The sequence below is a fragment of the Melozone crissalis genome, unplaced genomic scaffold (genome assembly GCF_028551555.1).
Source record: "Melozone crissalis strain CALT ecotype California unplaced genomic scaffold, PUWL_Pcris_2 ptg000039l_1, whole genome shotgun sequence".
Taxonomy (NCBI): Eukaryota; Metazoa; Chordata; class Aves; order Passeriformes; family Passerellidae; genus Melozone; species Melozone crissalis.
Genome location: NW_026535817.1, coordinates 1,718,844 through 1,745,409, shown reverse-complemented (window position 1 = coordinate 1,745,409; position 26,566 = coordinate 1,718,844). Strand labels below are relative to the sequence as shown.

Sequence of the window (26,566 nt, the reverse complement as noted above, 5' to 3'; positions counted from 1 at the left end):
CCAGACACTTTTGGAAGTGTAAGGACTCAGCTCTGCTTTGTGCTGCTTCTGGAGGAGTGACATGGGGACCACCTTTACCTCCAGCTCCCTGTCCACACACAGATGTGCTGTTCCTGACTCCAGGGAGGAGGAAAAACTTCATTCCTGCTGGCCCTGCCAAGCTGTTGTGGCTTGGGAGGAATGAGCTGACTTGCCTTGCACGTGCCTTATCAGCTGAATTGTTTTATAGGGCTTCACTGATTCCTGTCCAGCCAAACCCACTGTTTGCCACAGGCCATCCATTACAGCATTGCCTGATGTGTGAAACCATTGCCACCAGGAGTTATGTGTTAAGAAAAAGATATCTAAAAGAGCTTTGAGAGGGTTCTGAGACTGCAAACCCATTCTTGCCTTTTGCAGGGCTTTTTTACCCCCTTAAAATGAAGAGCAGTGGGATGTGAGTGCCTGACAATCAATCTTTTTATATAAAGTAATGGTAAGTAGTATTTGCTGTGCCTCTGGGGGCCTGTCTCTGCTCAACTTACCCCTTCCCTTCCCCTGCTGCAGTTGAAACCAGCAGCTGTGATAACAGCAGCTTGAAGATCATTGTTGATCCAAGAAATATCGACTGTGGGATGCCTTGTAGGGCTTTCTGCAAAGAGCAGTCAAGTGATCAGCATCTTTTCCCAAGAAACAAGCATTTATTTGTTCATGTCATTCCCTAGTTTTTGTAGGGGTTAGCACATAGCTCTGGCTGTTCAGAATCCCGTCCTGCTCATGGATGGTATGGGAAGAGGGAGGGGAAACAGTGCCCTGTAAGGCAGGATTCAGTACAGGAGACATGACTGCCTTGAGGAAGAGTTTAAAAATACAGACTGCTTTTGGGATGTCTTAAGCTCTCCAACGTGTGAGAACATCCAGACACCCAAGTCTAGCAGCACATCTGGTGCAAGCTGGCTGGTCTTTGCAGGAGTCTGTGGAACTGCGGTTTCACCCATGCTCATCTTGTCCATGGATCCTGAAGCTGGGAGCAAGGGAGCAGAACACCTGTGGGTTTGATTATGACCCATGGAGCAGCTTTGTATGAGGACCTGGAAGCTGCAGAAGTTTAAGCAGTGTAATAATAAAATTATCACTGGATGAAAGGGTGGATTTTGGCATTTTTTGGAATGGGAGTTTTTGGTGACAAGATGGAGGCACTTGGGTGTGTCCAGCCTTTCTTCTTCTCCTTCTCTACCTCCATCTTCTGCCGTGTTATTGGCACTTTGGGGTTGATTTAGAATAGGAGTTCACTGTCTAACATAGGTGATAGCTATTGGAAAGTGATTGTAAACATGTTATACAGAGTTCAGTCTAAAGAGACAGCGCTGCCCCGAGGGCGGTCAGAGTGCTGCTGACTGTCCTGCTGAGCAGACCTCAGCTGGACAGGAGAAAACTTTTATAGATAAGATATATTAAGCAACTCTGAGACCAAAAACTGAAGAACTGCAGTTCATTCTTTGGATGTGTGGGACGAAACAGAGACTTTGCTCGTATCTCGGGGCTGCAGTAACCGGCAAACTCCCGAGCGGTGCACACAGGGCTCTGGGGGGGAGCAGGAGCTGGGTCAGCCCTTGACTGCTCTTCAGCCCAAGGTGCCCAGTTCCCAGAGGGGTGACTGAGCTGGGATCAAACCCAGCCCACTGACTGTGCTCAGGAGCTTGTCATGGCAGTTCACAGCTGGAGAGGCAGGGCCCTCTGACTGAGCATCCCCTTGTTGTTACAACACTTCTGCTCTGCCAGACCGAAAGTGTGAATCACTTGCCTGCTCTGCTGCTGATACCCTGAGCAATCAGGCTTGTTGCTCTCCAGCAGAGGCTTCCTTTCCTTGTGGATGAAGCTATATCCTCTTGAAGGGGTGAAAGCAGGAGCAGAGGCCTGGCTGCAGTGGGAAGTGGTTGTGCAGTGTGTGCACCTCTTTTCTCTGGGGAGACACAGCCTGCAGCTCCCCCAAAAATGTGTCAGCTTTCCAAGGGCATCTGCCTGCTGCAGAACTGGTTCTGTTTGTGTGTGGAGGAGAGATCTAGAAATGTAATTTCTTTGGCTCTCCTGCCTCCTCCAGAATGTGTATCTGTGGGCCTTGTGCAGCACTGCAGCTATTTTCTGTGTCTGCTTTGCTCAGGGAGATGCGCTGCATCCTGGGAACACTGAGGGAGGTGAATGCTGGGGTTTGTGTTTCATCTCTGCCTGTGCCTCAGGCCTCGGATCTTTTCACCAGTGTTTTGATGTTTTGAGCAGATATCAGGCTACTCCTGTCTCCTGTTGTGCAGCACAGCCTGAGAAAAATACTTGGCATTGCAAAGTGCAGAGTTAGTTTTTGTTTATTCCGTTGTTGATGTTTGCCACTTGCAGATGAAAAAAAAAAGCAAGGGGAGGGGAATAAACCGGAGAAGGTCTGCAGCAAAAATAACTGACACAGATGCAAGGGATGAGTCTAACTCCTGTTCCTGCTGAGCAACTGATGATGAGGCAGTACTTGCTTTCCCAAAATATGTCAGGGAAAGAGATACTGGTGCTGTGCTGAGGGATGTTCAACACCCACCACTTTGTGTGAAGCCTGTGAGTCATGGGCACTTTTTGCTTTTGGAATCTGCTCTGCACTCCCTTCACTTGATCATAAACCCAAGCCCACCAATTTTTTTAGAAATACTAATGTTACAAATATTTACTTTAACCCATTCATGTAATACATCAATCCCAAGACCTTTCCCAGGGAAATCCCTGCTGGGGGTGAATGAGGTGATGGTCTTTCTGGGTGGTTATCCTTTACCCAGCCTGAGAGAAGGAGACAGCATCTCTTAATCACCTTAAGCTTCTGTGGTGTGGTGCTGGTGTGTAGTTCCCAGCTTACAGAGGGATGGAGGTGAGCAGGCTGGTAAATTGGCATTTAGCTGTGGACAAGCCTGGTTGGGATGCTGAGGGAAGGCTCAGGTGTCTCGCACAGGTGCCAGGCTCTGTGTGCCAGCATGGCAGAGAGGATCCCTTTGCCCAGACTCCTGGCGCAGACTGAGGCATTTTCACTTGGACATGTCACTTTACTCAGGGAGTTTTGGTATTTCCTTAGGTCTGAGTTTATTTTCATGACACTCAACCCAAACGTAACTAATTTCTCCCTGCAGTTGGTGCCTGGTCCATTGTGTTCTGAGGAGGGAAGTGGAGCTGCTCAGCAATTTTGCAGAGAGTGGGAAGTCCTCCTCTGCTTTTGATTCTTAACAACCAAAGAGTTGTCTATGTCTGGTCCAAAACCCACTTTGTGGAAAGAAGCTGGAGCTTGCCAGCGTCTTTAAACCAGTCTGAGGCTGCCCACGACTGTAATTTATTGTGGCCTTGGGGAGTGACTCCATTGGAAAGGTTTGGGTTTGGAGAAAGGTTCCAAATTAAGGACAACTAACTTTAGGAGAAAAATGTTGTGAAATAACAGCAGAACTGCTCCAGGTCTACCAAGTTGGTGGGGTTTTTTTTTGCTTGCTTGTTTTAGTGGGGACCTTGGCATAACCGTGACTTGCCAGGGAAGGAGGTATCTGGGTCTGGTTGCTTTTCCAAGCCTCTCTGTGGATTGCCATACAGCTGCTGTGGGAAGGACCCAAACACAAACTGGGGGTTGTGTCAAACCTCCCTTCTGCAAGCTTTGTGCTGCTCCCTTGCCCTCCACAGAGCAGCTTTGAGGTGTTGGATGTTGTCAGCTCAAGCCCCGAGGAGGAGAGCGGGTCATGAGGGGTGACTGGCACCTCTGGGCTGCCTGGCCTGGCTTCTTTTCCTGCTGAGGATGTGCACAGGCGGCACCAGGGTCTCTGTAGGTCACACAGGAAACACTGGGAACGGTGCCCTGCTTCCTCACCTCGTGTCAGATCGGGTTATTTGTAAACCAAGGCATGGCAGAGCAGCATGCTCATTTTATTCCAGTCCTGTCAAAGCCTGGAAAAGCTGGAAAGAATTTTAGCTGGCTCTGGTGGCACAGTTGCTATCTGAGCTGTGTCCTGCTGTGGCCATGCTGAAGGGTTGCAGGAAAAGGCCAAGAATGTTGGCATTTCCCTTGTAGTCCTGGGAGGACAGAGCACGTGGGAGAGCTGCTCCTTGCCTTTGGCACACTGAGCCAAGCAAAGCACCACCTTGGCTCTCAGCTCGCCTACACAGGTGTCTGTCAGGAATAGCTTTTGGAGCTGCAAGCAGGGCCATATCACAACCTGTGTCACTCCTCAGTGTGCTTCTTGAGGGAGCCAGCCTCACTGGGAAGTTTAGGGAGTTTCCCATGCTGCTGGGGAAGTTCTGAAGTGGAAGGTTGGCTGATTTCTGCTGTGTAGCTGTGCAGTGGACACGAAGGAGGCAGCCTCAGCTGCTTCACCAGCTGAACAGGAACTGGTCAGCTCACAGCTCTGTGTTCCACTCTCTTTTCCAGGTGTCTGCCAAAATAATCTTGGGGTAAAGAATCATGGTTTATTGGCGATAAGCACGGAGAACCAGTGTGGTGGTGTTTGGTTTGGGGATGTTTTAGTTCCTGAGCCCCACAGCAGAGATGGATAGAAGTAAAAGGAGAATGTGTTTGGGAGGGACACCCAAGACACAGATCCTGTGTCCCAAAAGCCTCTATGTCCTTAATGCAGTTCTGACAGGGCCTGTTCCCTGCCAGGGGTGTTGCAACCCCGCTGAATGCTTTTCTGCTTTTCTCCTGGCTCTTACAGAACGATGACCTCAGGAACCTGTCCCTGTCCGGCCACGTGGGCTTCGACAGCCTCCCAGACCAGCTGGTCAACAAGTCAACGTCACAGGGCTTCTGCTTCAACATCCTGTGTGTGGGTAGGTCACCTGCTGGGCCCTCAGGGGCCACAGCCCCACACTCACACCTTTTCCCCCTGCCCAGGGCAGGGCTGAGCCCCTGCAGACTGTGCTTGTCTTCCCAGAGCTGCTCCATGGTGAAATGGAGTGTTCCTCTTTGCCCTTTCTCTGCCCTGTCCCCTGAGTCAGAGCATGGCAAGTGCTAGCTGTTAAAATCTATCCCTCTGATCATCCAGTGGTTCTGCTTTCCCCAAAGGCTGCCTGTAAGGAAACTGAACTTGGGAACTAAATGTATTTTTAAAAGGATACTCACTTAAATCTGCTTTTCTCTGGATTGGGTGTGGAGGCTGTTTCTCACCAAATTGCATTCCTTCCCTTCCAGGGTTTGCCTGTATCCTTACATTCTTAGTTTCTCCACTTGGAAACGATGCCATTTTTAGTCGCCAAATGATGTACTGGAGAACAAAGCTTGTCACCTGTCCTCTGCTGTATTTAATGTGGAAGTTGGTTTAATAGCCTGAGTTACTTTTCCCAAATTGTTCAGAGGGTGAAATACAAGGAGGCAGCATCTTCTCTTGGCTGTAGGGAGGTAGCTGCTGTCTTGGTACGCTGTGGCTGCTCCACAGCTGGAAATCCATTGCTCAGCCCCAGGGAGGTGTGAGCCAAGCCAGCTTTGGCTTGTCAGTGAACCCAGAATCTGGTTCTGTAAAGAGACAAAACTGCTGGGTTTTTCTCTTAGCTTGGCAGTGCAGGCTGCAAACATCATCTTTCCATTCATTGTTCATTCAAGCTTCCAAGAGGGGAGTATTGTCCCTTCTAATTAGTTACATTAATTAGCTGGAAAAACCCCACAACCCTCTGACTGTGATTTTTCTACAGCAAATTGAGAATTTCTGTGAGCTGCCTGAAAAGAAATCTAGCAAACTTGACTCCTCTCTGTAGCTCTGTGTGTGAAAGGCAGAGATAAGAGAGTAGTTGCGCTTGTGCGCACTCAAGCTCCCAGCCCTCACGTGACTCTCATAGCAGCATGAAACCATTTCAATCCAGCAGGGAACAGCCTGATTAGCAGGCAGCTCTTTGATCAAAATGGCATAAATTAATTGCCTTTCTCTCTTGAAGTAAATATGCCTTTCTTAGCGTGGCATAATATGTCTCCATTAGCAATTTGATCCACCTCTTTTTTTCCTTGTGAAATGTGACCATCCACCGATTTTCACCCCCATATTAACGTTCCACACAAACTGCTGCAGTTGGCCAAGGAACAGAAATCTCAGCCTTGAAAAAAAATTACTGTTTAAAATTGTGATTTGAGAGAGGACACAATTAAATTCAGTGTTGTAATGTGAGACTTCTAATTGGGATGTGAAATGCTGCAGAGCCTATCTGGCATAGAACACAGCAGTTCACATCCGGAGCTCCCTGTAATTCACAGTTTCAGCCACAGGCAGTCTGTACCATCAGTTTAGGACTTGGCTCTCTGTGTGAGTTGCCTCAGCCCACCCCTGCTCACAGCATGGGTAGCAATAGCTGCTTGAGAGTGTAATTGCTAAACAAACAGTTTTGACTGAAAAATGGGATTTAGGCTAATGCTTTCATCCATGTTGCTAATTGCACTGGGGATTAGTGAAACTGTAATAGTTTTAAAAGTTGGTATTTAACCAGTATGCCTTTTTCTTAAGAACTCTGGATATTTTTATTATTCAGATTTTTATTGTCTTAAGTTGCACTATGGGTATTGGATGATCTTCTTGAGACAACAAAACTGCCCGAAAAAGGCTGAAACAAAATGAGGGAATCAGGTGTGGAGTTGAGAGAATTGGCAACTTGCTACCATTAAGAAAGTTCCTGGGTCAGTCCTGGGGCAGTGGTCAGGATGGGGACTGTCTCTGACAACATCTGTTCCCGCAGGGATTATCTTGCTTAGCGATGTGCATGTAGCCTAATTCTGCTGCTGCCCAAGTGGAATAACTCCTTAACCTGGGGAACGTGCCAGAGAAAGAGGCGAGGGAGGCCCTGTCCTGACACTTGTGTCACTTCTGTGTGCTCAGGTGAAACTGGCATTGGCAAGTCGACGCTGATGGACACGCTGTTCAACACCAAGTTCGAGAGCGAGCCCGCCACGCACAACGAGCCCGGCGTCAGGTTGAAAGCGCGCAGTTATGAGCTCCAGGAGAGCAACGTGCGCCTCAAGCTGACCATCGTGGACACCGTGGGCTTTGGTGATCAGATCAACAAGGATGACAGGTAATCTGAGCTCTGCTGGGACACAAATCCCCCTGCTGGTGCCCTCTGAGGTGGGCAGCAGGTTCTGGGGGTGTTTCCCATTCCCAGCTGCTGCTCCTGCCTAACCCTATGGAGAGAACGGTGGGCAGCAGGGCTTAGGAAGAGCTTTTGTTCTCTTGCTGTGTCCTGGCATATACAGCTGTGGTGGGTGTGATTCGTTCTGTCCTCCAGGTTGAGTCTTCCCAGTCCTCCTTTGCGCTGCTTTTTTTGCGGGGTTTTCTTTAACATTTTTCCCGATGTGAGGCCTTACTGCTTTCTTTGCACACGTCTCTGAGGTTTTTGGTGTCTCATGGTCAGAGACAGAATTTCCATAAGCCAGGAAACCAGAGAGGCAGTCATTTTACAAACCCACCTAGTGATGCCCATGAGGCTGCCCTTGGTGGAGGGGGAACACATGGAACAATTTTCTTTCCAGAAGCACAGTTAATTTGAATAAGGACATGTTACGCTGCATGAACTGCCTTTTCTCCAACAAAATGGACCCACCAATGTCCATGAATGATGCAGTTGTCTTCTGAGTTTTGCTCATAGGCTTTAGTTCCTGACAAGTCCCTCTTATCTTGTGACTCTTCCTTCCCTCTTTTAAGATTATGAGATTTTGGACAAGCTAGGGGGTAGGTCATGTATTCATGTTTAAGTGTTTTTGTTAGATGATTTTCAGTGAGATTGGCAGAGCAGCAGCTCAGACTTGAATTGGACTGCCAAAGGCATTGTTCTTCACGTTAGCAGTCTTGTGTGGTTTCCATGCACCTGAAATTGAGGGCTGTCATATCTGTTGTGCTTTGCCTGTGCACCAAGTGGAAACACACCCTTGTGAAGGAGGGACTGTAGGTTGGTGGGGAGTATCCTAAAGCAGTGCTTGTCCCGTGCCATACAGAGCTCCTGAGTGTCCATCAGAGTCCTGTGTGGTTCCAGCTCTAATTCCCTGCTTTGCTCTGTGCCTTCTCTCCCCAGCTACAAGCCCATAGTGGAATACATCGATGCCCAGTTCGAAGCCTACCTGCAGGAAGAGCTGAAGATCAAGCGCTCCCTGTTCAACTACCACGACACGCGGATCCACGCCTGCCTCTACTTCATCGCTCCCACCGGGCACTCGCTCAAGTCCCTGGACCTGGTCACCATGAAGAAGCTTGACAGTAAGGTACTGGCTGCCTGGGTCACCACGGCCCTGTGGTGCTTTCATTATCTTGCCATCTGCTCAGGAAAATCGTGTCTGGGTTTAGCAGTGGAGAACTGCAGGCAGAAAGTGTGAGAGGTGTACCTGGGGCAAGCTGCTGCAATGGGTCATTATTCTGCTTCACATGCTGCACAGATTTATTGAGAGTTTGGGCTCCTACTCTTTTTCAGCTCTACCTTGGGTGGGGAGCTTGGCCATGTGCTCCCCAGCTCATCTTTAAAGTCAATAAGGACAGTTGAGGTTGTCTTTCTAGTCAGTTAAAAACAAATGGAGGTGCTGTGTCTGCTTGCTCTGACCTCATCCAGCTAGACAAAAACGGTGATGTGATCTGCTATGGCAAACATAGTGGTGTTCTAGCTGTAAAGTCATAGACAAGAATCTGAATAAATATGTTAGTTGGCATCTGCTTTTCCAGGTGCCCTCATGGGCTTGGTTTAAATCATGGTTCAAATGAGATTGCCCCTCTTCTAGGAAAAATAACTGAGGTACAAATGTAGAGCCTGAGTAGCTAAACTGAGCTTCTCTGTGCTCCTTTCCATCATGATTAAGCAATTTAAAACAGTCCACTGTGCACCTCATTGGATCCTGATTCTGCAGGACATCAATGTTGACAGCGGTTCTTTGTTTCCTAGAGAGGCCACTTGATTGGATTTTATGTGGTGAGGGAGAAAGTTCCTTGCCTTCTTCAACTGAAAATAAGGTTATGGAGATTTATCCCAAGTGAGCTAATTGACATTCCTGATCTATCTTTTTGGTCAAGGGGGATTTAATAGCTCCAAACAGAATTAAGTGATGTAATAGAAGAGGATTTTTAAGTACTGTAGTTAAGATCCCTCCATATAGGTCGATATTACTGTTATCCTCAGTACAATTTCTGTCTGCTGTTGCAGGGAAAAGCAAACCTGCAAGATCAAAAGCAGAAACTGTCCCTCTGAAGGGAGGAGAAAGGGAGAGAAGGCAGGATCTTTATCCTTGCCAACAGCCTGCCTAGGGAAGAGAGGCAGTAACTCATCTTTCATCTCAGAGCTGTGCAGGGAGGAGTGATCCCTGGTCCTGCAGTGCAGCAGTGTCCAGGGGCACATGAGGGCACACAGGTGGGGGAAGTGTGCCTGTGTTACTGCCAGCCCCTGTCCTGTGTGTCCCAGGGCTGGATAGGTACCATCTGCTTCCACCTCCTGTGGGGTGACAGCAGCTCTGCTGCCCCTCCGGTGTCCGTGGTGACATTCCCCTAGTGGGGGTCTGCGACAGGCTGTTGTCTGAGCGTGGCTCCAGCTGAAATCCAGCCAGCTGCAGTACCAGGGGATGTGCAGAGATGGTCATTTCCTTTCTCTTTTTTTTTTGGAGCAGCTCATAATAATCTATGACAACATTTCCTGTCCAGCCAATTCAGATGAGGAGGGGAGTATGACAGGACAGGAAATAGCATGCTGCCAAATTGCATTTGACTTCTTTCTAAGGCCATCACTGCTGCCTGGAAATCCTGCCTGAGGTGGTGCTGCTGGCAGCAGCAGCCCCAGGGAAGTTCATCTGCTGGGGATGCTGGCTGGTGCCACTTCAGGGCTGTCACTGGGTATTCTGCTCTGTCCTCTCCCAGAGACACAACCTGTGCTGTCCTGTCTTGCAGGTGAACATCATCCCCATCATTGCCAAGGCCGACACTATCGCAAAGAACGAGTTGCACAAGTTCAAGAGCAAAATCATGAGCGAGCTGGTCAGCAACGGCGTCCAGATCTACCAGTTCCCCACCGATGAGGAGACAGTGGCTGAGATCAATGCCACCATGAGTGTATGTTATCCGGGGGGGTGCCTGCCCTTGCCTCGCCTGGCCCTGTCCTTGATGGCCCTGCTGGGTCTTGCTTGGCTTCAAAACTGGAATTTAAGCACAGACATCAGCCTGGCCAGAAGGCTTTTGGGGGCTGGCAGTACCTGGTCTGATACGTTTCCTTGTGTGACAAACACTTCTCCCCCATTGCAGTTCTCACATCCTTCCCCTGTTGCAGTATTCCCGTCTCTGGAAAGGAAGAGGATGGGAGGCAGGGCCTCAGTGTGGTCAGGGCAGAGAGCTGAGGTTTGGCTTTCCTGTCCCAAACGACCACTGGCTGCTTCGTGGGGGTGATTCATTCACTGCCGCCTTTGTTTCGGTTTCCGCTGGGAGCACCGGCACTGATGTTCCAGCTCTCCAGAGCCCATCAGTGGCTCTGGCTGTTACCTCCTCCCCTGCCTCTAGACACCGGGTGGGAGGGCACTAAGGGCTAGACTGGACCTAACATTTTAGTGGGGGTTACCACGGAAAGCAACTCTTTGCCAAGGGCCTGACTCAGGGTGCAAAGGGAAGAATCTGAGCTCAGGGTTGCTCAGTGAGGTGTTGATTGGCCCCAAGAGGATGTGCCAGTCTTTAAACAAGTGCACTCAGATTAAGCTATTTCTTTGCTATTTGAAGGCTGCTGTGAGTTTTGCTGCTCAAGGGCTTGTAGATGGGCAATTATCTCGTCCAGCTGAATGTTAGACCCTCTCCAAAGCTCTCTATTGCCTCTCTTGCTGTTTTGAGCAGGGAGAAGCTGGCACAGAGAAGGCATGTGGCTCTACCAGCGTGCATTGGTGCAGAGCTCTGCCTTCCTCAGGTGCAGCCTGGCTGCTGTTAAACCCCTTTGCCAGATAATCCCATCTCCACTGCCCTGGCATCTTCCCTTCCCACCCAGGCTGTGACCACAGCTTAGCTGATACAGCTCCTGCTCCCAGAGCTTGCACCCAGCCCCTTTGGCTGCTGTTAAGGCAGGGAGAGTTTTCCACTGGGCTGGGCTGGGCTGGCAGCTGAGGCGAGCTCCCTCCTGGCAGCAGCCGCACTTCTGGGAGTAGATCCCAGATTGCTGCCACCACACCCACAGAGAGACCTGGACGGAGCAGAGCTCCATGACTCAGATGTGTCAGCCAGGGCTGGGTCAGCTCCGCTCTTCCCCTTGCTCACAGCTTTGCCCTCTGTAAGAGGAAGCATTAGCAGTTCTTTGTAGCAGCAAAATCCCCCTGAATTTTGCCTTCCTTGAGAAGATCTAGTGCATTTTCTTTTTTATTGTTTCACGATTCTTTTTTCTCAGTGTTCAAATTCAGTTCCAGTTTGTAAGACTTGTTCTGTGCTTAAGACAGTAGTGCTTTGTAATTAAATGGAAAACAATGTACGTATCTCGTGTTTTTACAACCTCAGAATTTTGGGCTTTAAGTCTGATCAGGTTTCTCATCCAGATTGTCCTGTTGCTCTTCCTGGAACCAGACAAATTGCAAAGGCGTTTAAACAACTTAAATTTAGCAGAGCTGCCCCAGTAAACAGCTTTCTTGAGAAACAATCTCTGGCAAGGCAGCAAAGGAAATCCCCGACCTCATTGTCCCTTTCCTTTTGTAGGTCCACCTTCCTTTTGCCGTGGTTGGCAGCACTGAGGAAGTGAAGATTGGCAACAAGATGGCGAAAGCCAGGCAGTACCCCTGGGGTGTTGTGCAGGGTACGTTACCAAGGGCACGAACCAGGCCTTCTCATCCTGTCCCCTTCTGTTCCAAGAATAACCAGTTCTGTTACTTCCATCACTGGATGGCCCTTACCAAAATCTGAGAGAGCACAGCTTAGATCTGAGCATGGGCATCGGGACATGAAGCCAAAAGCTCCTTCCTGCAGGAGGGCAGAGTTTGGCCAGGACACTGTTTGCAGCCCAGGCTTTACTGAAACTGCCAAAAATCCAGAGCTGATCCTTGCTTTCCAGCTAGCACTGAGAAGTACAGAATTGAGATGGTGATGGTCTCCTTGTGGCTTCAGTTGCGTATCCCATTGGAGAATGGCCCAGGAAGCTGCAGGGGAGCATTCACACTGCAGTTCTGTAAAACTCTCTGGTTTCTCAGTAATACCAGCTGCCCCTGAAGCAGCTTCAGAGACTTACACTGTGTTTACCAGAGGATGGTACTGGGAAAAACGGTTAGGAAAGAAGCTGATGTATCTGGGAGGTCTTGGACTTGACCTGTATCCTTCTGGGTTCTTGCTGTTCCCAGAAGACTAGGACCAGATAGCTGGAGATTGAGTTTAAACTTGGCCTCTGCAAGCCCCTATGAGTGCTGGGATTTTGAGTGGGTTTGGGTGGGAAGTGAAATCCTGTAAGCAAACAGATCATCACCTTGCTGGTGCCAAAATGGGTGGGAAGGTGGGAGCCCTGTGACAGATGGGCAATGCACAGATCGTGCAAATCCAGCGCAGGCCTTGAGCTCAGGCCCGTGCTGGCGTGGGATGGCTTCAGCCCCAGTTCAGCAGGGCCTTTTGGTGCGGGCTGACTCGGAGCTGTGCTCTGAGGTTTGCTGCACTGGGGCCCAGATCCAGGGAAGGGGGGAGCCCAGCTCCCGGGTTTCATGTTCTCCCTGTGGATATTGTGTCGTTTTTGCAGTGGAAAATGAAAACCATTGTGACTTTGTGAAGCTGCGGGAGATGCTGATCCGGGTGAACATGGAGGACTTGCGGGAGCAGACGCACACCCGGCACTACGAGCTGTACAGGCGCTGCAAGCTGGAAGAGATGGGCTTCAAGGACACAGATCCAGACAGCAAACCTTTCAGGTAGGGATGTGCAACATAGGCACTGCTGTGCTCTGCAGTCTGCTTGCTGTGCTGCTGCTCATGGCTGCCTGAAATTCTGAATTAAGAAAAGTGCAGCCATGTCTGTGCGATAGCAAGGTGGCCCATGCTCTGGGGACATCCTGAGGTAAATGATCTTTTGACCCTCCTGGAGCTCCTCACAGCTGGCCCAAGGTGAGCTGTGAAGAGGGTGCCACGGTCTCATGCCTGAGGTTTGGCTGATTACTGAACACATAGTTCATTCTGTCAGACAGCTTTATTGGTCTGCAGCCCAAGCCATTAGCCAGGGACAGCAGCTGTGTGGGAATTTGGGAGGGAGTGTTTGTTTTCTCCCTTCATTTCCTGTTTCCCATTCCTCCCCAGCTTTTCCCCAGTAATTGCACCCCCTCCCTCACAGTGTTCCATGTCCTCTCTGCCTCCTGGGGAAGGCAGTCAGAATTCCAGTGCACCGGTGGGGGCTTGCCCCTGTAACACACATGTGTGTCAGGGGCTGGCATTGGTTTGGGGTCTTGTTTCTGACTTACTGAGTTGATGCAGCTGCACTTCTTCTGCAGCAGAAACCTGGCTGGAATCAGTCAAGCCCAGTTCTGTTACTAAGCCCAAGTGTGAAGCTTTATTGGATTTCCTTTCTGGAGAGCAATGGCTTAAGATGGGCTCAGCCCTTCCTTTGGAGGAATCTGAGGAATTTCCATTGCTTCCTGTACACGAGGCCTCTTTTGACCAAGCTATAAGTAGAAAGGAAATGAAAACGTACAGAATTTCTCCATCTGGTACGTGCTAGTTCAGAGCAGCTCACTCTGGGTGCCTTTTCCCTCCAATAAACAAACAAAACCTATGATCCCAAGCTGTTTGGCCGAGGCTGATGTATATCTGAAATGAGGGAGACATTCTCTCTGAGCTCAGGGATCAAAAGGATGCTTTTCCCTGCATCTTGGCCCCAGGAGCCACAGGAACTGCTGCCCTTCAGCCAGCTTGCATCAGCCAGGAGCAGGGAGCCTTTGGCAAATCTCAGGGGGAGCCAGGCAGGAGGTCTCAGCAAAGCCTTGGTGCTGTGTAGGAGCTTCTGTGAGGTGTGGGAAAGGGGCACTGCTGATGTCTGAGACCCCCACATTGCTTAGCCAGGCTGCAAGAGGTCAGGAGGGAGCCCCAGGATCCCAACAGGCATCAGCCCCATGAAATGAGGTCTCTTTGCACAGAGACCATTCTGCTGTCCTCTGTCTGTTGTGGGCTGAATTCTTTGCTGCTCTGGTTGAGCTTTTCAAAATACTCCTTTTTCAAATAATATTATTTGCCAGGGCATCCTTCAGTGTGTGGGGGCGTGTTGGGAAATCAAGTTACTCTTGTAGTTTAGGTTCATATGGTTGTGTACTTAAAAGCCAATTCCCTTGTCATCTTTGCCTGTGAGAAGCAGCAGGGATCCCAGTTGGTTTGGACTGTTATTCCTTAGGGCTGTAATTGTTTTTTTCACATGCAGCCTGGGAGTTGCCAGGCCTGTTTCTCTGAGAACTTGGCTCGTCTGGAAGTCAGAGTCACTGCAGCAGAGAATGAAGCTTTGAACCTGGGACAATTTAACAGGAAGCCCCTGCCCCTCTCACTCCTGCCAGGCTTTTCCTGCTTGCCCATCACCCAGCATGGTGTTTCTGGAAGTGAGCTTTGGAAGGAGTGGTTTGCAGTCCACGATCCCACGAGCTGTGTGCAGAGCTTTCTGTTTCACTCTCTGAGGCTCTGCTGCTCCCTAGGACAGCGTGGCACTAATTGCAGATTCAGTTTGTGCTCACTGAGCAGCAAAGGCTCACCTGCCCTCGGGCTTTGCCACATCCTTCACAAGGAATTGAAGTTTCAGTGTCCACAGTCAGAGCATTAAATCCAGCACTGAATTTTAGCGAGGTTTTGTTCTGAGTCTCCTGAAGACTGTATTCTGTGAGAGGTCTGGTTCTGCATGTAGCTAAAAATCCAAAGATAGCTCTTGCCCTGCTCTCCCACGAAAGGGTTTTTGTAGTTTTTAGAATCAGTATTTTTGCTTCCATGTGTAGGAAGCTGGTGTGGTCATGTGGAATGGTGTGATTTCTCTGGGGCGGCCAGTGCTGTGCCAGAACAGCTCTGGGCATCCTGTCTGGAGGGTATTTTAGGAGGTAACTGAAGTGCCTATTAATTAGCAGAGTTAAATACAAGGCTTGAGATAATCTGACAAGTTGTGTTCCCCAGCTCAATATTGCATCCCCTAAAAAAACCCCAACCAATTAAAAAGCCATCAAACCCCCCGACACCGCTAGGAAAAGTAAAAGCTTAACTTTGTTGGAAGTTGGATGTTCCACTGGCCCAAGAGTTAATGTGTTCCTTAGGCACATGGATGCAACGTGTCTGTGTGACTTCAGTAGAGTTTTCATTTTAAAAATGCTTTTTCAGAAAAGCCTCTTGGGGGAAATAGTTATCATTCCTACACTATCATTATGGCTGTGCTATCCAAATCCATTTAAGGAATAAAACAAAAGAGGAATTTGGCATCCAGAGTTCCTAAGAGGCTTTAAAAATCTCAGAGGTACATGGACAACGTATTTCATGTCCCAAATCTTCACTGCCTATCTCAGTGCTGGGGAAATGAAGGAATGCCAAGGAGTGGAGAGGGAATGAAGGAATCCAGTCATGTGGTTATTTGGAGTAGGAAGGCTGCTGATGGTTTGCAAAGGCCAAAGGAGAAAGGGACGTCTCCCAGGATGGTGTTATCTAAATCAAGCTCCTGATGTGACTCTATTAGCAATGAGTAGTGAAAATGAATTCTGCTCTGTGTCAGCGTCGTGCCTAATGAGCTACAAAGGGGCAGATTTCTCCCGGGTCTGCTACACAAACCTTGCATTTGGAACGCACACTTGGCACAAACACAGGGAGAAGGGAGGCGGTGTGGCTCCGAGGGATCGCCGGCCCCGTGGGCATCGGGGATTGCCGCAGGCACTTGTGTAGAGGCTGCTTCTCTTGCAGGACAGCCGCCCTGCCTGCTGAGTGATGCGCGGGACGCTGCGCAGGGAGCTCAGCTCCTCCTTTCCGTTCGCCTCCCACTGCTGCCACCTAGCAAGCTGCGATGGCTTTCACGGGGCTGATGCCGTGGTTTGCGACACGACAGCCTAAGTGCTGAGGTCTCCGAGGGCTGGAAGCTCCTGGCTGTGCTTGAAACACTGTTCTGACTGGGTTTTGTGTGCTTTTAACAGTCTCCAAGAGACTTATGAAGCAAAGAGGAATGAATTCCTGGGCGAACTCCAGAAGAAGGAGGACGAAATGAGGCAGATGTTTGTCATGCGAGTGAAGGAGAAGGAAGCAGAGTTGAAGGAAGCAGAGAAGGATGTGAGTATATTGTAACTGTGAGGGCAGGGCTGTTAGAGAACATGTCCTGCTGGGGCAGGAAGCTGCTCCCCAGGCCTTGTGCTGCTGCAGAGGGGCAGACAAGAGTACAGCCCTCAGTGCCCGAGTCCCCTTGTTCGGCACTAACCTGATAGAGTACCAAGGTACCAAGCACTGAGGGATGCAATATGGAGGTGCTGCTGCTATGGGAATTCCTGCTCTCTCGAGTGCCAGGGAGTGTTACCTGCAGGGCTTTTCTCACGAGTCAGGCAGTCTGGGGACAGGCTGATGGCCTGCAGGCAGTGCAGGGAGGCCTCAGTGCCAGCAGGAACACCTGGGGCATCATAAATCAGGGTGGAACATTCCTTCCTCTCTTCCCAGCCAATTCTCATTGTCTCTGTCCCGGCAGCTTCACGAAAAGTTTGACCATCTAAAGAGGACTCACCAAGAAGAGAAGAAAAAGGTGGAAGACAAAAAGAAGGAACTTGAGGAAGAGCTGAACAACTTTCAAAAGAAGAAGGCAGCTGCTCAGCTATTACAGTCACAGGCTCAGCAGGCAGGTTCTCAACAAACCAAGAAAGACAAGGACAAGAAAAAGTAAGCGGTTGTCACCCACACCCTTTGTAGGGTTTGTTATAAATTTTGGGAGGTTGTTTTTTTCTTTCTTGCTGCATGTCTGTATTTGCTTTTCCCCATTACCAGACTGGAAACAGGCCTTTTCTCAGCCTGATCAAATAAAATATTTTTTTTTCTAAAGGGTGGGCCAGGGACATGATCTTAATTTTTCTCTAGAAGAGTACCTTCAAATTTTATCTTCAAGTCTGACTGGTGTGGGAGAGCAATTGGATGGTGGAGTTTTGATTTGTGATCTGTTCAGCATCTTCTGGAACTATGGGATGTTCTGGACTCAGATTTATCTGCCTGAGCCAGAAGTATTAAGGGAGTTGCTACTCGTCCTTTCTTTCACCGGTAGTCTCCAGTTCCCATTCCTTAAGGTTGTAGTTGTAAGTAGAAGTAAATTAGAAACCAAAACCACCATGTTATTTTTACATGGGGAATGCTAGTGCCAAAAGTGATGACTTGGAAGCTTGCTTTAAAGACAAGAAGCTTTGGTTTTGTATTTTTTTAGAAAAACAAACTACTACGGTACTGTAATTGCAGTTAAATAGCGTTTGTGGTTGTATCAAGTGGACATAATAAGCTAAGAAACCTTTACCTTTTAGTCAAGATCATGGCACTGTTTTTTACTATTTTATATTTGTGTCCTAGGAGTGTGATCCTTTGCCCTCCCCTGGCTTTTTCCATTCCTAGTAAGAGGGTGCTCATGCAAGTCCTTAATGAGTCACCCGTGCTAAGGATGCTTAGTTGGTACTGCCATTGGGAAGGCTGGGGATGCAGCAAATCTCATTGGAAAACACTTGGTTAACCCACACACAAAAATGACAGTTCCACGCTGCTTTCACTGCCCAGGAGAGAATGGGGTGTTCCTTAGAGCAACAGGGGTGGTGTCACCCCTGGCAGAGCCAAGTGCCAGCAGGGCTGTGCCTCAGACCCTTGTGTCTCCCGTGCCAGCCTGGGAGCTGCAGCCTGGCCTGAGCTGTGTGGCAGCAGCTGTGCAGCAGCTGTGCTGGCGTTTCACAGCTTGCACCCTCGCTGCATGGCCCTGTCTCTGGTTCTGTGCCCGGGCAGGTGGGCAGGGCTGGGGCTGCTTCCTCGGCTGCTGTCAATTGATGTAGCTCCTATGGAGCCGTGCTGCTCGCTGCTGCCTGAGGACATGGCCCTGGGCCCTGCCAGGATCTGTGGAGTGCTGCCTGCTGCACACTCTGCTCGGGGAGAAATCCTTACAGACCAGAGCCAGGGGTGTCGGGCTGAGCACTGGAACGGGCCAGTGGCGGCAGCTAAGGCCCAGGCGTGCTGAAACCCCCTGCTGCAGATAGCTGGGACACTCATCTTCTCTCACCTGAGATCTCAGACATGGTGATGTATTCCCTAAGGAAAATAGAAAGTTTTGAAGACCCTTTTCCTTATCTCTCAGAGTTAGCCTAGTGTTTTTAAGAACTGTGCAGTCAGATTTTTTCGTCTCTCAGCTGTAGGACCAGTGCAGTACAGAATGGCCTGGGGAGTTCTGTCCCTTTGGGTGGTCAGTGTGAGCTCCTGTTTGGTTCCAGCCTCATGGGTGAGACAGGGCTGTTCCCTGGGACCGTGACAAACACAGATTCTGCTTTGCTGCTGCGTTCACAGAAATCCAGCCTCGAGGAACATGCCCGTGTTTTAGTGTGTCCTTTGTGTCGCTCCACGCCAGGTGCTGTACCTGCTGCAGGTGTTCTCTAGTGTCAGAGTTACTAACAGAGGCTTTCAAGGGAAATGCTGATGCTCCTGCCTTGTAGCTTGCCTTGGTTTTCTGAAGGCTTTCGGTTTCTCCTTGCACTCTAATGTGGAGCTGCAGTTTGTGTAGTTAAGGCTTCCAACCTCTCTCTCTGCTGCCATGGCCTGTGGTGCTTCTTGTGCAGTTGCCAGAGGAAAGCCTTGCCATGCCTGACCCTTACAGCCTCCCCACAAAGTAATTAATGGGAATGCTTGATTTTTCTCAAGGTGGGATTGGATTTCTCTGATTTAGGCAAGAGAGACTTCCCACTGTGGTGTGCATGCTGGAGGGAACGCTCAGGGTGAAATCTGCTGCTGGCCTGACTCCATGAGGGAAAGCTCAGCCTTCTTGATTTCCAGACTATTCCTCCAAAAATTCTCTAGCTTGTACTCTTTTTATCTAAAAAGTTTGGGGCTGTGGCCTGACAGCAGCAGTGTTTGGGGACAGCACCCCTGTGTCCCTCAGGCACCAAAGGGGTGGCTGCAGAGCAGACTCTGGCACTTGCCTGGGCGTGGGGCTGAGCCCCTGCTGCAGGGGACTGTGCTTCCAACCTGACCAGTCTGGAGAGAGCTCCTGGCAGCAGAGCCAGTGGGAGAGGCAAGCAGCCTTCTGGTGCTGGCCTGCTGCAGGCTGGATGGCCACATGCCTCAACATGTGCCGTTGTTGCTGCTCATCCGCAGCCCCCCAGGAGCCAGGACCATCTGCTTGGCTTCTGTCTCCAGTTATTAAAAGCTGCCTCTGAAAGCCAAGTGTAAAACCTTTTTTTCTTTTCCCCAGTTCCTTTCCACTTAAGTTTCCAGTCCAATGTGCCTGGTCTGGCCATCAGGGACCGTGCTAGTCCCAAAGCAGTCTGTGAGCTACAACACCCCTGTCAGGGCCTGGCCCAACACCCTGTAAAAAGAGGGGTTTGGTGGTGCCTGAAGGATCTGAGCTGACTGTGAAAGCCCAAGTGCTTGGAGACCTCCTGGTGTCCAGGTGTGAGATACCTGAGCTATCCTGCTAGGATGTCCATGGCAAGTACCCCGAGCTGGCCCCCTGCACCCGTGTCCCAGCTGGGAACAAATGAGCCCCAAAGCCACCCAGCTCTGTGGTGACAGGCAGTCACCTGGGCCAGCTTACAGGGTTGGTTGGTCAGTACTTCTGTGTCTGCAGTTTTTCTTTTTACTTTTGCTTGTCATAGGCCAGAGTAGAGCCCAGCCTTGAGGTTGAATTTCTTTGTAATTCCATAATCCATCTGCATGCCCACCCACCGGAGCGAGTTGCTGGTGTTGGCTCTCCTGGCTTTCTTTATTTTTTTTGCATTTTGAGTTCAATTAGTGCTAACTTTTTTGTTTTTTGTTCTGTTTTTTTAACTTGCAGTGCAAGCTTCACATAAAGCCTGTCGAGCCAAGGATGTTCCTGCATTCACCTGCTTTTGCAGTAATGTGTCTCTGCCATCTGTTTTCTTTTTATATTTTTTTCCATTTTTTAACATGAATAACTATTAACTCATCTAATAACATAGTGGGAACAAGAAGGAAGAGGGATTGGGTGCAGGACTCTGTGTGAGTGGAAGTTCAGGGGTGGGTGGAGGGACAAGGTAACCATGATGACACCGTGCATTTTTCTCACCAAAACCATCAGCAGTAAATTACTTTTGGCCCCCAGTCTGAACCAAGAGTCAGAGTTGGCTGTCAGCAGCTCAGGTGTTGGCTGGCTCAGGTGCCCTCAGTGCTGCTGGCTGTGCTGTGAGATCCCCAGGGAGTGAGTGATTCAGGAATGTCCCAGCCAGCCCAGGCCGTGGCTGGAGCTGGAGGGGCTGATGTGTTCCTTGAGGGGCTGATGTGTTGAGCAGCCCCAGTCCCAGGGGGCAGAGGGAGGGGGGTGTGTGCAGATAACCCAGTGTAACTGACCCTGCATGCTGTGACATTTGCATGATAATTTGTGTAGCTCCTGTTCCGTGCTGTCTGCCCTGGCCTGGTTTCCAGCCTTGGGGAGCGACCATTCCCAGCACTGCTCCCCCTGCTCCATTGCCTCAAACCTTTGGAGCCTCCCTTAAAATCCTGCCTGCTTTCCAAGGGGCAGGATCTTAACAAGGCTTAGCAGCCCTCATGGAATCAAATGCCTGGGCAGGGGGAAGATAGAGCCTTCAGCATCCTCTTGGAACTTCCAGGTGCACGTGGGACCCACAGTTCCAGGTCAAGGGAGAGAAGGTGCCTGGACACGGTCTCTGTGCTGCCCCCCAGCCCTCCTGCAGCAGGAATAATGTCGCATTCAGGTGTTCCTAGGACATGCCAAGGAGCTGTAGGATAAGCCAGGCCCTGCTCTCTGGCCAGCACACAGTGGAAATGGGGCTGTTTCAAGTGTTTTTTCCATGCCATTGCTTGCAGACAGTGTCATTCCCTTCCTTCCCAAGGAGTGGCAAGCCGTGCTTACCCTGTGACTCCTGGATTTCTTCCTCTGCCAGTGCACAGCCAGCACTTCCTAGCTAGGCAGTCTCTTTAAAGCCTTCTTTAAACCCTTCTAACACAAAACTCTTCCTACCTGAGTCTCCCACTGCAGCTGTTTGCCTGCTTCTGGATGGAATTTCTCTGGGGAGAAAAGAAAAGGCAGACTTCTCGCTTCTTTTAATCACTTTTCCTCAGGTGTTGGATTGGGAAGTGCTTGGAGGTCAGCTTATGGGTTGTCCTGCTTTTTAACCCTCACTGCTTAAACATGGCTTTAGGAAGAGAATATCTATGAACCATGTCTTGGTAGACAGCAAAAATTGATAAATAAGCTGGAAATAAAGCAGTTAACCTTTTTATCCTTTTAAAAAATATGTATAATTTTTTTCTTTTTTTAGATTTTTTTAAAAGTAGTTTTTAAAATTATTATTCTTTTGTTGTTATTGTTTGGGTTTGGTTTTTTTCCCCTCCTGGAGTTGCCAACTATGCACTTTTCATCAGGTTAAATAGGTTTGCTGCAGGGTTAATTGGAAAAATGAAATTCTGGTTCTTGTGGCTTCTGGCAAACCCAGCTTTAAAATCTTGAGTTATGAAGGAAGAAGTTTGAGTTGTTTGCATGAGTTTTTTACAGTCACATCACATGCCCATCACCGAGTGCTCGTGGCAATATGCTTTGCTTCAGCTGCCTCTATGCATGTCATCTTTTTAATTACCAGTGTTTTGTGCCAAGTAGAAAACTTAATTTTAACATTTATTTCTCCTGCTTCATTTAACAGCCCTTCAAGGGATGTTTAGCAGGGGAAATCAGCTGAGCTGAGCTTTTCCTTTTTGACAGAAAGCTGTGGCCAAGTGCATTAGTGTCTTTTTGGTTGAGTTTTTCTCCAGCAGAAAACCAGCTGTGTTGGAGAAACTGGGAATAAACCACAAACTTGAAGATGTCAAAGGTACTGTTTTGGTTTTTTTGCCAAAGGAGATGGAAACTACTTTTTTCCCCATCTTGAAACCCTCTGGGCCATGTTTAGCTTGTTCCTGCTGCTCTTGTTGCTTTTCCTTTCCCTGTGCCTTTTTTCCCAGTAGCCCCTGATGTGCATGGAGTGAATGATAGACTCAGGTCTGGCTGGATGTGCTTTCGCCTCTGCATGTAAGTACAGCAGGAAGAGACTGACCCTTCCTGCCTCGCTCCTGATGGGAGAGCAGCTGTGCTTTTCTGGGAGATGCTCCAAGTCACTCACTTGCAAGCGGGGTGGTTAACGCCCCTCTAAAACTGCACGTTCCTCACAAGGTGGATTTCAGTCCTTAGGCTAACACAGAGGAGCAGGACAGCCCACTGAAACGTGCTTTTTCTGGGATGGGGATGTTCCCAGGGCATGAAGCAAACCCCCAGAATGGAAAAGCAAAGACAGTCCAGGTCTCTGTGAGGGGCTGTGGCTGCTCTATAGAGAGGGGGCACACGTGGGTCTGGCAGGCAGTGGGAGAGGAGGAGATGGATTAAGGGTTTGCTCCCTCAGAACGTTCTGGGGACGACATTGTTCCTTGCAGGGGGGGCAGTGAGTAGGAAGGTGCCCTTGGAGCTCATGGTTGTGAAATGCATCCTCTTGAGATGCATCTCCTGTGGCGCTGCAGGAGCCGCAGGGGAAAGCAGGCGCTGGCACCCACGCCAGGCTCCTCTCCAGCTGGAGAGCTGCCACTCCTGTCACCCCTCCACGTGCTTCTGACAGCTGGAAATCCCAGCAGGGAGCTGCGTGTCTCCCTGGAAGGACATCCATGTTAAACAGGGCCCATGGTTCTGCAGGCAGCTCTCTCTGCTTCTCCCAACCCCTCCCAGTGCAGATGGAAGTGTCTTTTTGTGTGTGACCACCTCAGCTGTGTCCGTGTGACTCCAGTCCCCTTCTGTGTCCCTTCTCCCCGGGCCTGGGCTGCATGTGCAGGGTGTGAGATCCGTGGTGCTCTCACCAGCGTGTGCCAGCACAGAGCTCTACAAATATGAAGGGTTTTTTAATTAATGGGAAACAAAGCTGTGAACAGCAGTAGAAATCTTGTATTTTTAATATCCTGATTGCCTTAAACCATAGATGTAGGACTTTATTACCTTGCTATTGGAAAATAACCCATGTTTGTAACTAAACAATTGTGTAACCTACATACAGTGTTAATGCAAATGATATGTATGCATCTGTTAGATATTGTCACTTTATTTGATGTTAAAATATTTCAGTTTTTGAATTACAGATGGAATAATAACCTTCTAGCATAAGCTCAGTTATTTCTTGTATATGCTTCAGGCTGCAGATCCACATAGTGCCAACACTTGAAGTGGGGAGAGGAAATACATTTTTACCCAAAGCTTTGGTCTTTGCGTGGCCTCTGTGACATTTGCTGTTGCCGTTCTGTGGCGGGGTGACAGGAGGGTCACCTGTCAGCTTCTGCCTCCCCAGCAGGTTATTCTGTGCCTCTGAGGTGCCTCTGTAGGTTCGTGCTGCTGTTTGTCAGTCGCTTCTTGTGGTGGTCATGAGCCTGCTCCCCACCCCAGCTGGCGTCCCAGGGAGCTCGGGCCAGAGTTGATGTGTGTGACACCTGTCCAGTACATTCCCTCCCCCGTGACTGATATTAAAAATGTTGTTCCTCCTTTGTTCCACCCTCACTTTTTCATTTCAATTCTGAACCTCTGTTTCTTTTCTCTTCTGTTTTTCTCTTTTTTTCTGTAGCTTCTTCTTTATGTAACCGTCACCTTGCCAAAGCCCCCGCACCCTCTCTCCCAGTGGACCGTAGGGCACTGGAAGAGCTGCGGATCCGGGCACCCCTGCCAGGAGAAGAGCCACCTCATTCTTCCATCACGTCTGCCCTCCTCTCCTTCCCCCTTTGTTCCCACCCGTGCGTCTGAGGGTGTGCTGTGCTGTGTGTCTGTGCGGGATGTGCCCGCTCCGGCGCGCCTCCGACAGCGTCCAGGCTCGCAGCAGTGCCGGAGGGAACGGCCGCCGGAGGGAGCTCGGCCGCGCTGTGCCTCCTTGCTCTGGGTTAGTTGGATTTTTTTGCCTCCCTCCCGCTTTCTTCTGCCATAGCGTGCACACGCTGCTGGTGACACACACAATGACAGACTGGGGGGTGAGTGTGCATAGCTGGAGGATTTCATTTCTGCCTCAAGCCTGGCTGCTTTGGATACCACAACTTCATCTCAAGGGCGTCCTGTGCTCCTCTGGCATGGCTGGAAATGTCTCCATAGACCTGTGATGTTCTCAGTGTGTCACTGTGTGACGGTGGATGTCCCGTCCTGTGGCACTGATGGAGCCTGTCCTGGACAGTCAAGGCCTTATTTTCTGGCTGTGCCTCGCTGTGGGCAGAGCGGGAGTCTGGTTTTGTACAGCCGAGCTGCACTGGCTCGCACGCAGATCCAGGGCTTCATTTTGTTTTCATGAAGCCTAATTAGTGATTATTTTTTTAACAGTCCTGAATGTGGGCAAGTTGTTAAAATTTCTATCTTGTTTACTTTGGAAGTGAACTCAGCTGAAAAGTTTGACAAATGCCAAAGGATTGCTTGAAGGTAAAAACAAAACCTGTAAATGTGTGTAGTGACCTCCAGCTGGTTTGGGATGGAGGGAAGGAGGCAGCCCAAGCCTCTTGGGATGTTGGTTTGTGTAGAGTGATGCACTTTGATTTTGAACCGAATACTAGTGATTTGTTCTTTGCATCTGTGAACCTTAATCAAGGACTTCCCTTCCTTTAGCCTGCCAAAGTAAAGCTGCCCTGAGTTGGTCTAGGTTTGGCCTCTGGCACTCAGTGTGTGACATGCCAGCTGCTGAGGGGCTCTGCTGAAATCTGCTGGGGTTTTTTTTTTTCACAAGAACAGTGTTTTGCAGCACCCTTCAGTGACAAGGGTCAGCTCCCTGCTTGTCCTGGAAACCTCTGCAACCAAAGAAGTGGCTTTATAGATGCACTCAGAAAGGTTATTGAGTGTTGGCCCTGTGTGTGCTGTACCCTGGTACGTAGCTGGACTTGCTGGTTGTTGCCCAGCCTGAAGGGCTGTCAATATTTGCACAAGTGTAGCTTGGGACAGGACTTGCAGTGATACCAAAACCAGAGCCTGCCCTGCTCTCGAGGCAGGTGGTACCCAGTGCCTCCCACCAGATAGCCAGGTTAGAAACCTGTTTAATTCAGCTTTAACTGAGTACAAAGCAGGGTTGAGGCCATTGCTGGATTAAACCTTGGCTGTGTCTGTCCCTGCCTTGCTCTGCAGAACTCTGTGGGTGTTTGTCTTAACTGGGAAGCACCACTTGCAGGATGGGATCCCTGTGTGCCCTGGGCCACCATCCCTACCAAAAAGTTATGGCACTCCCTGGATGCCAGTACTCGCACGGACTGCCTTTATTTTGCAGCTCTGTAGAGTTGTGCTGTGCTGGTGCCTTGAGTCCTGCTGGCAGCTCTGGCGCTCGTGTCTGCGGGAGGACATAGCGGGGTTAGAGAAGGGCACTAAAGGGAATTGGGATGGAGCAGCAGCGTGCCAGGTTAGGAGCCCCCTTTGGAGAGCGGAAGGCAGAGGTGAGGGACGATCCAGCCGTGCTGCGAGCTGGAGGTGGCAGCACATGGCCTCTAGAGGTCCCCTGCAGCCCAAATTTATTTGTGACTGTTCCAAAGCTCCATGGCGGTGCGTGTCGAGCTGCCGCTCACCAAACCCTCACAAACTGAACTCAGCTCGAAGGGAATGGGCTCAAAACACGGAGTAGCTTTCTTACCGAGCAGGTACTAAACTTCCGGGCTTTTTTTTGCCCCAGGTTGTTGAGGTGGACGGTGTCAGCAGAAGGTTTTGGGGTTGGTTGAGGGTTTTTGAAGGGCAGATTCAGGGAGAACATGTGCAGAAGGAAATCGGTCCCACTCCGTTGGTGGTGGATACAGGGCGGAGGGAAGAGGGAAGGGAGCGGAAGGCACAGACGCTGCCAGCGGTGTCTGTGGAACGAGGGGCGGAGCTGCCAGAGGCTAGTGGGTGCTTTCCCACACGCAGGGCTGGGACAAGGGCTGGGACGTGACCTTCATTTGCTTCCTGCATGGCTGCAGCTCCTGGGGAGGAGGTGTCAGCGAGGGGAGGGGGCGGCTCGGGGAGGTTATTTGTCGCCAAATGTCCCCCAGCAGAGCTGGGAAAGCCACTTCATCCACTCCCTCAACTTTGCAACTCTCTGAAGTTGAAAAGTTTTGCTTTGTGGTTAACCCTTGTGTGCTGCTGCAGAGGATCCATGCTCTCATGTCTGGAGGGCAAATCCTTCAGGGGTGCTGGGGGCAGCAGCACCGTGTGTGAGGGTGAGCCGGGATGGCAGCTGCAGGCTTGGGAACGCGCAGCAGTGCTCTGGTGGGGAGTGGCTGCTGTGCCGGGGGAGCTGCCTGGGCTTGGGGCACTGAGCAAGTGCTCGGGTTTGGGAATGCAGTGGCTTTTATCCCACTGCTCTGGTGGGAGATGCTGGGCTCCTGGCCTGCACTGCTCTGCTGCTCCTGGGGTGCAGACCCCGTGTTGGCATCTTGGGCTGCTCCATGACATGAAGCACTGGGGTGCTGTGAGCTTTGTGGGAAGGTCACGAATGTGAGGAGTGAAGGGCATGAGGGAAT

General features: G+C 50.1%; 1 protein-coding gene across 3 annotated transcripts in view; it reads left to right on the top strand.

Moving 5' to 3' along the window:
• The window catches only part of SEPTIN11 (septin 11), a 43,648-nt gene extending 18,401 nt beyond the window's left edge, over positions 1 to 25,247 (top strand). For 2 of the 3 annotated variants that reach the window (XM_054283868.1, XM_054283866.1), the window contains exons 2-10: positions 4,698 to 4,812; positions 6,840 to 7,035; positions 8,029 to 8,215; positions 9,876 to 10,037; positions 11,646 to 11,742; positions 12,667 to 12,835; positions 16,057 to 16,189; positions 16,596 to 16,783; positions 19,911 to 20,341. In XM_054283868.1, coding sequence (XP_054139843.1) covers positions 4,698 to 4,812; positions 6,840 to 7,035; positions 8,029 to 8,215; positions 9,876 to 10,037; positions 11,646 to 11,742; positions 12,667 to 12,835; positions 16,057 to 16,189; positions 16,596 to 16,783; positions 19,911 to 19,926 — 1,263 coding nt within the window. In that variant the 3' untranslated portion in view covers positions 19,927 to 20,341. Of the gene's footprint in view, positions 1 to 4,697; positions 4,813 to 6,839; positions 7,036 to 8,028; positions 8,216 to 9,875; positions 10,038 to 11,645; positions 11,743 to 12,666; positions 12,836 to 16,056; positions 16,190 to 16,595; positions 16,784 to 19,910; positions 20,342 to 23,682 lie in introns of those variants that run through there. The other variant, XM_054283867.1, reaches the window with a different exon arrangement.
• The last annotated feature ends 1,319 nt before the right edge of the window (positions 25,248 to 26,566 follow it).